Source organism: Schistocerca piceifrons, chromosome 11 (assembly GCF_021461385.2).
Source record: "Schistocerca piceifrons isolate TAMUIC-IGC-003096 chromosome 11, iqSchPice1.1, whole genome shotgun sequence".
Classification (NCBI taxonomy): Eukaryota; Metazoa; Arthropoda; class Insecta; order Orthoptera; family Acrididae; genus Schistocerca; species Schistocerca piceifrons.
Window position 1 is genome coordinate 93,376,028 of NC_060148.1, and position 17,772 is coordinate 93,393,799.

At 44.8% G+C, this 17,772-nt stretch overlaps 1 protein-coding gene across 1 annotated transcript in view; it reads left to right on the forward strand.

The window, feature by feature from the left end:
* The first annotated feature begins 453 nt into the window (after positions 1 to 453).
* LOC124719741 overlaps positions 454 to 17,772 on the forward strand; it is a 100,396-nt gene continuing 83,077 nt past the window's right edge. The window contains exon 1 of the mRNA XM_047244943.1: positions 454 to 613. Coding sequence (XP_047100899.1) covers positions 454 to 613 — 160 coding nt within the window. The remainder of the gene's footprint in view (positions 614 to 17,772) is intronic.

The window sequence follows — 17,772 nt, forward strand, 5'->3', positions numbered from 1 at the left end:
TATCTCTTGCGAACAGAAACCATACTGTTGCCGTGTTTTTTAATTGTGTGTGTACTATGTTACATGTCTGATTCCTGTGTCTTTTATTAACATTGCCAACCCCTTTTGCTTTCTGTTTTAACTTTCCGCTTTTTTCCGCCATTTTACACTTTCTGTCACCGTTCTGTCGCCTGTTTTTCTTGTTTCTTTTCTTCTCCCATTTTTTAAAATAAAAGTTTGTAGGCTGTAGAGCAGCATACTAAGCTGCTGCCAGCCCACCCCCTTCGGGGGGCATTGAAAAGCAATAAAGGAAAAAAAAATCTGTGGCGCTTGTGTGCTGGCAGCTGGTCCCCCCGCCACAGCGGAAAGGACCGCGGACGTGGTATTGAGTCCCCGCTGTCCGCTCATCCGGCGGGAAGCCTCTGCCGCGCGCCGCGCACTGCTCACTTTCGCTCCTCAGCGAGAACAGCCGGGATGCAGCCAGCAGGCGCGGCCGCGACCCTGCTGGCGCTGCTGGCCGCCAACGGCACCTCGGTGCTCGACTGCGTCTGCGACCACATCAACCGCGTCACGGGGGCGCCCGGGGGCAGCTACGGCGAGAAGCGGCTGTGGTGGAGCTACTGCCGCTACCCGCGTAAGTACTTCTCCGCACATCGCGGATTAACGCCGCGTCACCCGCCGTGCGGAACGACATACACTACTGGCCATTAAAATTGCTACACCACTATGATAACCAGCTAGAGACGCGAAATTTAACCGACAGGAAGAAGATGCTGTGATATGCAAATGATTAGCTTTTCAGAGCATTCACACAAGGTTGGCGCCGTTGGCGACACCTACAACGTGCTGACACGAGGAAAGTTTCCAACCGATTTCTCATACACGAACAGCAGTTGACCGGCGTTGCCGGTTGAAACGTTGTTGTGATGCCTCGTGTAAGGAGGAGAAATGCGTACCATCACGTTTCCGACTTTGATAAAGGTCGGATTGTAGCCTATCGCGATTGCGGTTTATCATATCGCGACATTCCTGCTTGCGTTGGTCGAGATCCAATGACTGCTAGCAGAATATGAAATCGGTGAGTTCAGGAGGGTAATACGGAACGCCGTGCTGGATCCCAACGGCCTCGTATCACTAGCAGTCGACATGACAGGCATCTTATCCGCACGGCTGTAACGCATCGTGCAGCCACGTCTCGATCTCCGAGTCAACAGATGGGGACGTTTGCAAGACAACAACCATCTGCACGAACAGTTCGACGACGTTTGCGGCAGCACGGACTATCAGCTCGGAGACCGTGGCTGCGGTTACCCTAGACGCTGCATCACAGACAGGAGCGTCTGCGATGGTGTACTTGACGACGAACCTGGGAGCACGAATGGCAAAACGTCATTTTTTCGGATCAATCCAGGTTCTGTTTTTCAGCATCACGATTGTCGCATCCGTGTTTGGCGACATCGCCGTGAACGCACATTGGAAGCGTGTATTCGTCATCGCCATACTGGCGTATCACCCGGCGTGATGCTATGGGGTGCCATCGGTTACACGTCTCGGTCACCTCTTGTTCGCATTGACGGCACTTTGAACAGTGGATGTTACATTTCAGATGTGTTACGACCCGTGGCTCTACCCTTCATTCGATCCCTGCGAAACCCTACATTTCAGCAGGATAATGCACGACCGCATGTTGCAGGTCCTGTACGGGCCTTTCTGGATACAGAAAATGTTCGACTGCTGCCCTGGCCAGCACATTCTCCAGATCTCTCACCAATTCAAAACGTCTGGTCAATGGTGGCCGAGCAACTGGCTCGTCACAATACGCCAGTCACTAATCTTGATGGCCGGCCGGAGTGGCCGTGCGGTTCTAGGCGCTACAGTCTGGAACTGCGTGACTGCTCCGGTCGTAGTTTCGAATCCGGCCTCGGACATGGATCTGTGTGCTGCCCTTAGGTTAGTTAGCTTTAAGTAGTTCTACGTTCTAGGGGACTAATGACCTAAGATGTTAAGTTCCATAGTGCTCAGAGCCATTTGAACCATTTGAACTAATCTTGATGAACTGTGGTACCGTGTTGAAGCTGCATGGGCAGCTGTACCTGTACACGCCATCCGAGCTCTGTTTGACTCAATACCCAGGCGTATCGAGGCCGTTATTACGTCCAGAGGTGGTTTTTCTGGGTACTGATTTCTCAGGATCTATGCACCCAAATTGCGTGAAAATGTAATCACATGTCAGTTCTAGTATAATATATTTGTCCAATGAATACCCGTTTACCATCTGCATTTCTTCTTGGTGTAGCAATTTTAATGGCCAGTAGTGTATATGTGCAATACTTCAGGAGGGAAAATATTAAAAGTACGGAGTTACTATCCGCCCACCTTGTGCATAAAATGCTGTAACATTTAATAAAGGGAAGTTATTACGATGTCCAGAAACATGTTCGTCCTGACAGAAGTCAATAATGCAGGTAGTAAGACTAAAAGTGTGTGGGAGGTCGTGAAATGGGAGAAAGTGCAGCCCGTCAGCATACAAGGTACTATCACAGCAACACTAAATGACGGTGCTGTGACTGATAATTCACAAGATGCAAGTATTCTTAATAATCGCTTTCTAAATCTAGCAGCAAAAATGCAGGGTGATTCAAAAAGAATACCACAACTTTAAAAATATGTATTTAATGAAAGAAACATAATATAACCTTCTGTTATACATCATTACAAAGAGTATTTAAAAAGGTTTTTTTTCACTCAAAAACAAGTTCAGAGATGTTCAATATATCCTCCTCCAGACACACGAGCAATATCAACCCGATACGCCAACTCGTTCCACACTCTCTGTAGCATATCAGGCGTAACAGTTTGGATAGGTGCTGTTATTTCTCGTTTCAAATCATCAATGGTGGCTGGGAGAGGTGGCCGAAACACCATATCCTTAACATACCCCCATAAGAAAAAATCGCAGGGGGTAAGATCAGGGCTTCTTGGAGGCCAGTGATGAAGTGCTCTGTCACGGGCTGCCTGGCGGCCGATCCATCGCCCCGGGTAGTTGACGTTCAGGTAGTTACGGACAGATAAGTGCCAATGTGGTGACGCTCCATCCTGCTGAAATATGAATTGTTGTGCTTCTTGTTCGAGCTGAGGGAACAGCCAATTCTCTAACATCTCCAGATACTGTAGTCCAGTTACAGTAGCACCTTCGAAGAAAAAGGGACCAAAAACTTTATTGGCTGAAATGGCGAACAAATGTACAACTAAATGAAACTTTATAGCTCCCTTAATTCGCCGACAGATAGTGCTTAGCTCTGCCTTTTGTCGTTGCAGAGTTTTAAATTCCTAAAGTTGTGGTATTCTTTTTTAATCACCCTGTAGGATGAAATGGCTCAGCTGAAGAAGCAAGGGAACAAATCAAAAGTTTTATTCCTCAAAACTTGAAAAACTAGTAATAGCACCAGCATCCGTCATTGAAATGATCAGAACTCTAAAAATTCTGAAAGTGAAAAGCTCATGTGTTGTTCATCGAAATTTAAACAAAATTCTGAAAACTTCTACTGTGTTAGTTAAGGAATGCTCTTAGCGATACATGTAATGCCTCACTGGCACAGACAATTTTTCAGACGGAAAAATACGCGATTGTTAAACCTCTTCATAAGAAAGACTTAAATAATTATTGCTCAATTTCTTTATAGTCGTCTATTTGCAAAATATTCAAGAAATGATGATGTTTGATTTGTGGGACGCTCAACTGCATGGTCATCAGCGCCCATACAAAGTCCCAATTTTTACGCAGTCCATTTTTTATTTACAATCCAATCCAGTCACGGTCATTAATGATGATGATGATGAGGATAACACAAACTCCTAGTCCCCGGGCAGAGAAAATTCCCAACTTGGCCGGGAATGGAACCGGGGACCCCGTGATCCCGAGGTACCAATGCTAATCACTAGACCACGAGCTACAGACATATTCAAGAAAGGAGATTACTGACGGGTAGTTTCTCATTTAAGTAGAAACACTTTACGTTCACATCACACTTTCGATTCCACAAGGGTTGCTTGACTCAGAATGCTATTCGTACATTCACTCGCCAAATATTACAAACCTTAAATAATAAAATATCATGTTAGTATTTTTGTGATCCTTCCAAAGTGTTTGATTACGTATATCATTGTAAAACGAGAGCTTTAAGCAATTAACGGATTTTCACTCCACTTGTCGCAATCATGCTTAACAAACCGAAGCAAGAAGTTGTGATGAATAATTCAAACAGTGTTGGAAGAAGAGAAAATTTTAGCGACTGGGGAGAAATCATGAAGGCAGTCCCACAATTTTAAATTTTGGGTCGACTCGTATCCCCAGTACATGTGTGAGTGACCTTGTATTCCACATTCCTGAAGCAGAATTGATACTTTTTGCAGTGTTATAATAAATACGATTAGAGAGGAAGGAACAGAAGAATCTGGTAATGGTTTTTTTGGGGAATTTTTGGGAGGTTTTGCGAAAACGGACTACGCCTAAATTTTTACTAAACACATTGTATTCAGTTCAGAAAGTAGAGTCACAGTAACAGGTGTTATAGCATACGAATAGGATTCAGTAAACAAGGTGGAATGCCGCAAATTTTTGGGTGTAGGTATTAATGAAAACTTGCACTGGAAGAAGCGTATTGCTGAGCTGTTCAAAGAGATAAATTCAGCTACTTTTTTCTCTTCGTATTATTTTTTGCTAGATCTGGAAGCAGACTAATCAACCTCTAGACATATTTTGTACATCTGCACCCAGTAACGTGTTATGGAATAATTGTCTGGGGTAACTCAACACTGTCTGGACAGAAGCGAGCTGTAAGAATAATATGTGATGTTCATCCGTAGTCGTGACGTAGGCTTTTCATCGAGTTAGGCATTATAGTTGCACCTTCACAGTATATTCACTTGTGAGATCCGTCATAATTAATCTGTACAATAGTAACGTCCTACAACATGAGTGGAGAATATAGTGTTTATTTTCCATTATTAGACCAATCAGTGACTTGGAAAGGAGATCAACGTGGAACACGAAAAAGTTTTGATCATTTGACCACTGAGATAAACTGTATGTTAAAAAACGACGAAATTCCGACAGGTGGCAAAGCAAGTATTACACATAATCTGAAATCATTTCTCCTGGACAGCGCCTCTATTCGACGAACGATTTTTTTATTTAAAGAGTATTAGCCCGAACAGAGACCGTTTTTAAATGTGCAGTCGATGTATGAGTAGAACTGAGAAATAATGTTCCCACTTGTGCTCAAACTAATAGTGTATACGTACCCTGTAGACTGACAGATTTGATATTACTTCGATAAAAGAATAGTTCAAATGATCTACGGATCGTGTAAATAGCTAAAAACTCTACTCTCACATGACTGGGAATTGTTTTGCACTCCATGAAGAGATGTACAGGGATAATTTACAGCTTTTCCAAATCATACTTTTTGCTATATTCTGACTTTCAGACAGCTGCAAAATGTTCATTGAGATGAACCGTTGAAAAATTAAGTGAATTAAGTGCAGTTTGCCGTATCGTCGCATGTTGACCGGTAGCAGTGCCCCGGGGGGGGGGGGGGGGGGGGGGCGTTGAGGACGAAAGACATCGACTTTGCCTCGGCCAATTGTCGGCCGAGTAAAATCCGCCAATGGCCGGACGACAATGAACAGAAGCCGGAAGGTAGAACAGGTAGATCATCGTCCAGGGCTGACTTAGACAGTGAACGTAAATTAGTAAAGTCTTAGAGATGAGCAGATAGCTGGTGTAAATTTCATTAGCTGTGCACTGTGGAGTTTACCTACTATTACTTGCACTTGGCCATTGGGGGCCTTGTTTGTGTTGCATTACATGCAGTGTTGCAGACTTAATCATCCAAAGATAATTTAACTTTTTACCTCATTTGTGTGACTTTCTTGCTAATTTGTTGGAATGTTGGAGAACCTTCATCCTCCTACCCCGTTACCTGACCCTGGGGCATAGCCGTGCAACAGTGGCAGCGAGAAATTGTGTTAGCGGTGTACTGCAGCTGAAACCGTTTCACAGAATCGGCCTACAGCAACAACAGTGGCAACTCGTCTTCCACAGCTGTAGTGACGAGGCCTTTACAAATTTGGCGACGAGGATTTACAAAGCAGTTTCTGGGTAATAGACGTAGAACTTTACTGTCGGGCTGAGAACATCTTACACTACAGCACGTTGTAGGTGTCGCCACCGGCGCCAACCTTGTGTGAATGCTCTGAAAAGCTCATCATTTGCATATCACAGCATCTTCTTCCTGTCGGTTAAATTTCGCGTCTGTAGCACGTCATCTTCATGGTGTTGCACTTTTAATGGCCGGTAGAGTACCTTATCCGTCACCACCTCTTTCAAGTTATTCCTGAAACACCGTACGGTGTACACATTAATAAGTCTCACCGCTTTGTATGAACATGCTTCAGAGCTGTAGGGTGCTATATTTTTTATATCCATCAATTGTATATAAAGATCAGATAGCCTCATTGTACATAATGTACATTAGTTCATTAAGAACTGTGTACATATTACTTGATTACACCTGACAACTATCTGTAAAAATGTTGTCAGTCAGTATCCTGTTATCTTGCTGCACGCATGTTGGAAAATTCACTACTGAAACCAGACTAAACACCCAACTAGTGACTGCAGGTCATTTTTGTTATCAGGATGTTTGAAGACATTTACATATGAATCTGCATAAACAACTTGTACTGACAAGGGGAGGCCGCCAATTGTGAAATTCAGATTCGATTCATACTGCCCATAATAAAAGCTCATGGTCAGAGGTGTAATGTGGCAAAGCACCAAGATGCACTTCTCAGCCGTTGTCGAGAAAATCGACAGTTAAAAGAAACCGTTGCAGTGAATTACTCTCTACGATTAGCAACATTCTACAGCGTCGTGGCGCAGCGGTAAGCGCTCGGGTTCGTAATCCGAAGGTCGCCGGGTCGAATCTCGCGCCATGCAACCTTTTTTTTTTAGTATTTGTTTTTTGTAATTCAAATATATATATATATATATATATATATATATATATATATATATATATATATATATATAAAAAATAACCGGCAATCAGTTTCAACAATTATGCATATAAAAAGTTGTTGAAAGTCGTTTCTCGTGGAAAAACTGGCGACTTCGAACATCATTATGTTTTCCGCAAACAAAGTTGTATTTCACAAATGTTATTAATTATCTTCATAATGTTATCCACGTATAGTTAATGGAAGACGTAGAAACGATATTCCGAAACGAATACGTATAGCGTAAGTCAAACGTTCGAATTAGAATAGAGACACCACGAACACAAATTTGCTGTGGCAGGTATGAAATATAAACTCCGTTACTCTCTCGTTACACTTGAAGGACAGATGTTGAATGGGCCGAAACGGGCCGCCGCATAACAGCGTAGTTGCGTGCTAACTTCGAAAGACGGTAGATGCGGTCCCTAGCGCAACTTATAACATCGTCGAAAATCAGTGCGGACGGGAGAGCTTTGGTACACCCTGTTAAACAAACGGAAAAATGGAGGCGGTACAATTGGAGAGCGATCCGCCTTCACCAACATGCATAAGCAATTCATTAATACTTTATATATATATATATATATATATATATATATATATATATATATATATATATTTGAATTACAAAAAACTAATAATAAAAACAAAACTGCATGGCGCGAGATTCGATCCGGTGACTTTCGGATTACGAACCCGAGCGCTTACCGCTGCGCCACGACGCTATAGAAAACTATTAATCGTAGAGAGTATTTCACCGCAACGGTTTCTTTTAACTGTCGATTTTCTCAACAACGGCTCAGAAGTGCATCTTGGTGCTTTGCCACATTACACTTCTGGCCATGAGCTTTTATTATGCGCAGTATGAATCGAATCTGAATTTCACAATTGGCGGCCTCCCCTTGTGAGCGTTTCTTCTTAGCTGGCAGGTTGCCCAGTAAATCATCCAGATCTCTCATTACAAGCTGAAAGTTCCGTAGACGGAATCTGTAGACTGTTACAATTGCAAGAGAACTATTCTGCAGTAACAACTCAACGAGCACATGCTTCTAGGTTCTGATCTACATAAGAACTGCTCGTCTGAACATTTTTGACTTTGCGTCCAGTTTTTATGTGTGTTGAAACTCCTCCTTTTTCCGTTATAACTCTACACTAAAATGAAGCTAGTCTATAACACCTGATATCTAACTTTTCTATTTAGCTCGTGGGAAAGGATACTCGCGTCCTAATGGGCTCGAGAATTCGCGATACGGCGCAGCGTCCGTTATAGTATGGAGCTATTTCGAACAGTCGCGTGACATTTGACTGGCGCGGCGCGAGTGCGAGAGATACGCAAGAAACTACGAATAAAGCACAGCAATAAGCTGTGGCTCTGTTTAAAATTTGACAATTTCGTGAACCACTGGAGGAAATAGCGTTAAACCCTACCACTGCACAAACTCTTACTGTGCTACAACAGATTTACAATACTACCGTGAGCAAGATCCGTGCTTTGGATAAGTCATTAAAATAAACTGAGGACTGGGCACTCGAACAGAAACTGGTCTAGAAGTCTGACAAACTCGAACGACGTCAGAGACGCAATAACCTTAGACTGTTCAGGTTTCTAGGAAATCCCTTAGAAGTTGGACTGAATGACATTGACAGATGTCATAGAGTCGACCGTATCGCCAGGATGTAGAAAACTTAGACTAATAAGACTGAAGTTCGCGTCGTATAGGAAGAGATTCGAAATCTTCAAGTCTCACAATATGAGAGGATCTTACCTCTAAAAGATTAAGCATTTTGAGCAAGGCTATTTCGAGACGTGGGTTACAAAATGTATGAACAAATGAAGGCAGGGTAATGGTCAATGGTAAAAGATCATTTAGCAGTGCAAATGAACTCAGAAGCCTATGGTTTAGGAGCTGAGAACATGTCAACTCTTGGTGGCGCTAGTTGTGTGTCTATATTGTTATTGCAGGCCGAAGTGGCCATGCGGTTGTAGGCGCTGCAGTCTGGCACCGTGAGACCGCTACGGTCACAGGTTCGAATCCTGCTTCGGGCATGGATGTGTGTGATGTCCTTAGGTTAGTTAGGTTTAAGTAGTTCTAAGTTCTAGGGAACTGATGACCTCAGAAGTTGAGTCCCATAGTGCTCAGAGCCATTTGAACCATTTTATATTGTTATTGTGGTTATAGTTAACCATAACTTGACCAATGTCTGCACTATTTTGTTTTACTTTATTGCTAATTCCTATATGTCCCATACATCCTCCTACCACCACTACTCCAGTCAGGTCACTAACATCACCTATCCCATCAAAGGCAGGGCTACCTGTAAGTCCAGACACGTGATTTACAAGCTAAGCTGCAACCTCCGTGCTGCATTCTATGTAGGCATGACAACCAACAAGCTGTCTGTCCACATGAACGGCCACTGACAAACTGTGGCCAAAAAACAAGAGGACCACCCTGTTGCTGAACACCTTGCCCAACAAGATATCCCTCGTCTCAATGACTGCTTCACAACCTGTGCCATACGGATCCTTCCCACCAACACCAGCTTTTCTGAATTGCACGGGTGGGAACTTTCCCTGCAATACATCCTACGTTCCCGTAACCCTCCTGACCTCAACCTTCCTTAGTCACTGTCCTCACCCATCCGGCCCCCTCCCTGTTCCCATTCCTGCACTACACAGCCGTCATTTCACCGCCACACCCAGTCTTTTAATTTCTTTTTATTTCTCTCCTTTCCACTACTTACCATCTCCCCCTCGGCACCTTCTCTACCGCCCTCCATCTAAACTGCAACACTTTACTGTCTGCCACTTCCCACCATACTATCCCTGATGTGGACTGACAATGCAGCCAGTCCACAGTGACGGGTAGCCGAAAGAAAGGCACGCGTACACACACGCCGACTGGCGTGAAGTCTGGAACAGGATAAGTATTGACTTCTAATAAGAAAAGTATGCAGCTCCTCGAATACTTAACTTTATTCTTTGTTGGTTTACAACGTTCTTCTTGAGACATTTACACGATAACTCTCAAACTATGTAAGGCTAATGGCGCCTTGCTAGGTCGTAGCCATGGACTTAGCTGAAGGCTATTCTAACTGTCTCTCGGCAAATGAGAGAAAGGCTTCGGCAGTGTAGTCACTAGCAAGGTCGTCGTACAACTAGGGCGAGTCCTCGGCCGTATCTGGAGACCTGCCTTGTGGTGGCGCTCGGTCTGCGATCACACAGTGGCGACACGTGGGTCCGACATGTACTAATGGACCGCGGCCAATTTAAGCTACCACCTAGCAAGTGTGGTGTCTGGCGGTGACACCACAATCCCTCCCCCTCTCCACACCAGCCTCCTCCTTATCCCCACCCAGTCGCCACTCCCATCATGCACTTGTGCTGCTGCTCGCAGTGTGGTTTCAGTTCTCCAAGACCGTAGTTGTGCGTGCAAGTTGCATTTGCGTGAGTGTGTGAGTGTGTGTGTGTGCATGTGTGTATGTGAGTCTACTACTGACAAAGGCCTTAGCCACGAGGAATTAGCCGAGCGGTCTGAGGCGCTGCAGTCATGGACTGTGCGGCTGGTTCCGGTGGAGGTTCGAGTCCACCCTCAGGCATGGGTGCGTGTGTTTGACCTTAGGATAATTTAGGTTAAGTAGTGTGTAAGCTTAGGGACTGATGACCTTAACAGTCAAGTCCCATAAGATTTCACACACATTTGAACATTTTTGACAAAGGTCTTAATGGCCAAGAGCTATAATTGTGTGAATCTTTTTGTTGTGCCCATCGCGACTCAGCATCTCTGCTATATGGTGAGTAGCAACTTCCCTTCTCTGGTATTATTACATTCCATCCTGGTTTTCCATTGTTTGATTTAATTCCTATCTGTATTGTTTCTTATTTATTTCGCTAATTGCTGCACCAACCCACTTGTGCTCCATTTTTATTTAGCAATTTATTATAATGTTACTGTTGTTACTCGTCAGTAACACTCTGTTTCTGTTCAAGTTATCTCGCTTTCATTACTGTTGCGAGTTTCTTTTCCTGTCACCAGTCGGCTGTTTAATGAACACTCCAAAGCTCCCTCGCCTTGGTCACTAAACCTGCCTGGAGATACATCCTGCGTTCACGTCCAGGAACCCTCACGCTACCTTAGCATACTTCTTTGCTATATTCTGTCCCCTCGCCAGCGCTGACAGAGAGTCAGTAATCTCCAGCAGCGGCACTCTAGTGACCTTTGCACCAGAACATACCTAGCCCCCACAATGCACACGCAAACGTCCAGTCTCTGCCAGCTCATCTCGATGAGTTTAATCGTGTATTTCAAGATGTAGACACCCAGTTCAGATGTTCAAATGTGTGTGATATCTTATAGGACTTAACTGCTAAGGTCATCAGTCCCTAAGCTTACAAACTACTTAACCTAAATTATCCTAAGGAGAAACACACACACCCATGCCCTATGGAGGACTCGAATCTCCACCAGGATCAGCCACACAGTCCATCACTGCAGCGCGTTAGACCGCTCGGCTAATCCTGCGCGGCTAGACACCCAGTAACACTTCCATTGCAGACCTGGCTGAAAACAAGCATTCCCACAACTTCAGTAAGTATAGATGGGTGCAAAGATAAGACAGCTGTGACAGCAGAGGCAGTGGAGTAAGGGCATACATACCCGCTGATTTATTACTAACTTTGTTACACACATACAATAATAATGAAGATATACAAGCATAATGTATGTCCATTCAGAAAGTGACTGATACGTGTCCTCTGCAAACCTCCTGAAGTAGGCTGGTTACCTGTTATGAAACCGCTCTCTCAAGACTCACCGAGCGACGTGGCCCAGTGGTTGGCACACTGGACTCACATTCGGGAGGACAACAGTTCAAACCCGTCTCCGGCCACCCTGATTTAGGTTTTCTGTGATTTCACTAAATCATTTCAGGCAAACGCTGTGGAGGTTCCTTTCAAAGGGCACGGCCGATTTCCTTCTCCACCCTTCCCTAATCCGAGCTTGTGCTCCATCTCTAATGATCTCGTTATCAGCAGGACGTTAAACACAATCTCCTCCTCTCAAGACTCGACTTACAAGCACATAATTACAGCTGGTGACACTAGTATAAATTTTCTGTACCAGTGTAAAATTTAAGAGCATGTTTTCTTCTTAAAACATGTCGCTGCTTCAGTCTGCACCTACCCATTATACAAACAGTAGGCACACCTTCACAGATCTAAGACAAAAAAAGGACACACGATGAAGGAATTCAGTATGGTCAAATGGCTCTGAGCACTATGGGACTTACTTCTGAGGTCATCAGTCCCCTAGAACTTAGAACTACTTAAACCTAACTAACCTAAGAACATCACACACATCCATGCCCAACGCAGGATTCGAACCTGCGACTGTAGCGGTCGCACGGTCCCAGACTGAAGCGCCTAGAAGCGCTTGGCCACACTGGCCGGCAAGGAATTCAGTAGATGTCATGTAGATACACAAATAAACAAATAATTACAATTTCAGAAAAAATTGTGTGATTTATTCAAGAGAAAGAGCTTGCAAACGGAGCAAGTCAATAATGCATTGGTCCTCCTCTGGCCCTTACGCAAGCAGCTGTCATTGACTGATAGAGTTGCTGCAAGTCCTCATAAGATATATCGTGCCAAATCCTCTCCAATTGGCCAGTTAGCTCGTCAAATTCCCGAGCTGATTACATGGCCATCCCCATAATGTTCCAAACGTCCTCTATTGGGGAGAAATATGGCGATCTTGCTAGCAAGCGTGAAGACAGGCAGTACAGTGTGTTAACTGTAAGACGGCAGAGTTGTGAGGGGAGTGCGGGGAGAGGAGGAAGCAAGCATTGGCTGGCGAGGGGAGGGGAGAGGAGTCGTTGGGGGGGGGGGGGGGGGGGCAAGGCACGACTACCATCTGCAGTGCTGGCACCACAAATTGCACGTCATGCTTACACGAAAGCAGACGAAAGGCTTGGAAGTAAAACTCGCTTTAAATGTTGTTTGTAAACGAAACTGTAATCGTCATGTACATTAATATATATATATATATATGGTTGTCTACTATGCGCTCACAAACCATTCATCCGATTGCAATGAAACTTTGGTGAGCTGTTCTCTGAACGCCCGAAAAGAGTAATGGACAATGTGTCAACGGTTTGGTTATTGTATCATGCATAGCGCAATTGATTAGGTAAAGGCTTGTCGTGCGGATGATCCGGATTTGATTCCCTCAACTCGCAATTTTATTTCATTCCCCGCAATGTTAAACTAATAATTATAAAATTTAAATATACTTAAACAGGTCATATAGTATAACGTAACTGTCAATCTCTATATATAAAAATGTATGTATGAATGTCTGTCTGCCTGCCCTTTTTTTTTTTTTTAAATTTTCTTTTTGTTCGCTTTAGTTCGTTGCATCTGTTTGGGGCGGACGTCGTAAGACATCCATTTAAGTTCTTTGTCGATCTGTTAAGTCAGTTTTTTTTTTTATTACAGAGGGCATGTTATCCTCTGACCGAACACGCTGAGCTACCGTGCCGGCGACCTCTGTGCGTTCCCAAACCATTCATCCGATTGCGATGAAATTTTGGTGATTTGTTCTCCGTGCGCCCACGAAGGTTCCTAGCCAAGAAAAAAAGAAATAAGACACATTCTTGAGGAGATATGACGTCATAAACAATGAGATGCCTCCGCGGGAAAATACCCAGATTTATGCATCCACTATTTGAGAATGAGAGCACTTAGCGAGTAGCAACAAACGTTACATACAATTTCAAACCTTTACGAAAATTTTTCTCGCTGACACCCCCCACAAAATAATGAAAGAAAAAAAGGTTTGTCGCTTACTACATTTTCTCAGTACATACCGTAAATCTGCCGCAGTAGGCATGACGTTTTAATGTATTATTTCGTTACTATTAACTCTAATCGCAACATATTTCGCATACAGTATTCACATATATCAGTAAATGCGCCGGCAAATTTATGTGTCTTTACGACATATAATTCAGGAAATATGACGCGGTAAACATCGTGATGAGTGAAAAAGTGCCGCGTCAGGCATGACGTTTTGTTCTATTATTTCTTCACTACTAACACTATTCGCAACACGTTTCGCAAACGTGTTAAAAAAAGTATATAAAACCACGGGCGTATTCCTAAAAAACGTTGTGCCAAAATTATAAATCAATCGGTCACCAACTTTCCGAGATTTCTTCCGTTGCGAAGCACGAGCGTACAGCAGATGGGCCAGCAACTGCCTCTTCACTCATTTTGATAATGTTTAGCACAATTGCACAATAAAAACACGCAGAACAGTACAGCGCATAACAATAACGAAGCAGACGACAATGGCTACCTTGTACAACACAGTCAGCTACGTAATGTTGGCAGCAGTCGAAACTGCGTGCCTACCGAAGCCTCCCGACGTTTACCGACTTCTACCGATTCAGGACTAGGGAGAGGTCTGCCATCTAAAAGTTTACACAGTAGAAACTCTTTCCGTGTGTGGATGGGCGTTATCTTGCTGAAATGGAAGTGTAGGATGGCTTGCCATGAAAGGTTACAAAACGGGGTTTAGAATATTGTCTACATACCGCTGTGCTGAAAGGATGCTGTGGATGACAAGCAAAGAGATCCTGCTACAAAATGACATGGCAGCGCAGAGTACCACTCCTTGTTGTCAGCTTGTATGGTGGGTGACAATGAGGTTGGCATCCCACCGCTATCTGGTGACTCTCCAGACATGTCTTCACTGATAATTGGGTTCAGTTCGAGGCGAAACCCATCATTGAAGACAGTTCTACTCCCGTCAATCAGCTTCAAGGCTAAATAAAGCCTGAGACCACTGCAAACGGACTTGTTGGTGTACAGACGTCAACAGTAGTTGGTGCGAGTTGCTCTGTCAGACCCCTTTCTGTGAAGAAAAAGAAAGCACTCCTTCAGGCCACAAGTGGCCCATCGGGACCATCCGACCGCCGTGTCATCCTCAGCTGTGGACACGGATAGGAGTGGTGTGTGGTAAGCACACCGCTCTCCCAGTGGTTATGATGGTTTTCTTTGACCGGAGCCGCTACTATTCGGTCGAGTAGCTCCTCAATTGGCATCACGAGGCTCGGTGCACCCCGAAAAATGGCAACAGCGCAGGACAGCCCGGATGGTCACCCATCCAAATGCCGGCCACACCCAAAAGCGCTTAACTTCGGTGATCTGATGGGAACTGGTGTATGCACTGTGGCAAGGCCGTTGCCTTCCATTTCCATGAGCTACCTGTTAATTAATTATCCCTGTGGTAGCAGAAGCACCTGCTGGAAGTCAGATCAATGGCGGTGATCAATCTGGTGCTCTGAGTGCCTCTCTGATGGTTGCTCACTCCTCACGCTCTGTCATCTCTCTGTGTAGACCACTTTCTTCTTGAAGCTGTGTTTGACCATGGTCCACCATTCCTGCCAGAATCATCGCGTAGTGGCGTCACTTCTGTTCAAATGTCGAACAATTCGCTGATTGCTCCAGCTGGCAACTCTGAGTCCAACCACATGTCCTCTTTCAAAAGCTGACATCTGCAAATATTTTTCACATGCCTATTGGCAATGCATGGTTACTGCTCAAATGAGTACACAGAATTAAATTCGCAAAGAATTTATGTCATGCTGTCGACATGTGTGTTTACTATCCTTGCCAGCTACGTGGCGATATTGAGCTGCAGTGCCATCGGCTGCCAAGTTTACAATTTTCCATTTTCCGATGAAACCTGTATGCATATCAGTTAGTGACTAATTTTCATAACTGCTTCATAGTACACGGCTTTTTCGTTCTTTTTTGTCTTGGAGTGCATTTACAACGAAATCCCCAGACAAAGTACACTACTGGCCATTAAAGTTGCTACACCACGAAGATGACGTACTAGAGACGCGAAATTTAGACCGAGCGAGGTGGCGCAGTGGTTAGACACTGGACTCGCATTCGGGAGGACGACGGTTCAATCCCGCGTCCGGCCATCCTGATTTAGGTTTTCCGTGATTTCCCTAAATCACTCCAGGCAAATTCCGGGATGGTTCCTCCGAAAGGGCACGGCCGACTTCCTTCCCCATCCTTCCCTAATCCGATGAGACCGATGACCACGCTGTCTGGTCTCCTTCCCCAAAACCACCACCGCGAAATTTAGCCGACAGGAAGAAGATGCTGTGATATTCAAATGATCAGCTGTTCAGAGCATTCACATGAGGTTGGCGCCGGTGGCGAGACCTACAACGTGCTGACATGAGGAAAGTTTCCAACCGATTTCGCATACACAGACAGCAGTTGGCCGGCGTTGCCTGGAGAAACGTTATTCTGATGCCTCGTGGAAGGAGGAGCAATGCGCACCATCACGATTCCGACTTTGATAAAGCTCGGATTCTAGCCAATTCGATTGCGGTTTATCGTATCGCGACATTGTTGCTCGCGTTGGTCGAGATCCAATGACTGTTAACAGAATATGGAATCGGTGGGTTCAGGAGGGTAATACGGAACGCCGTGCTGGATCCCAATGGCCTCGTATCAGTAGCAGTCGAGATGACAGGCATCTTATCCGCATGGCTGTAACGGATCGTCCAGCCACGTCTCGATCCCTGAGTCAACAGATGGGGACGTTTGCAAGACGACAACCATCTGCACGAACAGTTCGACGACGTTTGCAGCAGCATGGACTATCAGCTCGGAGACCGTGGCTGCAGTTACCCTTGACGCTGCAGCGCAGACAGGAGCGCCCGCAATGGTGTACTCGACGATGACCCTAGGTGCACGAATGGCAAAACGTCATTTTTTCGGATTAATCCAGGTTCTGTTTACAGCATCATGATGGTCGCATCCGTTTTTGGCGACATAGCGGTGAACGCACATCGGAAGCGTGTATTCGTCATCGCCATACGGGCATATCACACAGCGTGATAGTATGGGGTGCCATTGGTTACATTTCTCGGTCACCTCTTGTACGCATTGACAGCACTTTGAACAGTGGACGTTACATTTCAGATGTGTTACGACCCGTGGCTCTACCCTTCATCCAATCCCTGCGAAACCCTACATTTCAGCAGGATAATGCACGACCGCATGTTGCAGGTCCTGTACGGGCCTTTCTGGATACAGAAAATGTTCGACTGCTGCCCTGGCCAGCACATTCTCCAGATCTCTCACCAATTGAAAATGTCTGGTCACTGGTGGCCGAGCATCTGTCTCGTCACAATACGCCAGTCACTACTCTTGATGAACCGTGGTATCGTGTTGAAGCTGCACCGGCAGCTATACTGGTACACACCATCCAATCTCTGTTTGACTCAATACCCAGTCGCATCAAGGCCGTTATTACGGCCAGAGATGGTTGTTCTAGGTACTGCTTTCTCAGGATCTATGCACCCAAATTGCGTGAAAATGTAATCACATGTCAGCTCTAGTATAATATATTTGTCCAATGAATACCCGTTTATCATCTGCATTTCTTCTTGGTGTAGCAATTTTAATGGCCAGTAGTGTAATTAGTATCTCTCAAATATCTCCACCTGGCATGTCTGCCTCATTTCATGAGGTACTCACTGGAATGACCCGGAAATAAACCACAACTGACTATGTGCCGAGGCTTCAAACTCAGTAATTTATCTCAACTTTGCAACTGAGGCGCAGGAAATTATTTGGAGGATGTCTTCTTATCCCTTCTCAGATATAAATGAAGAATTTCATGGATTTACTAACAAACT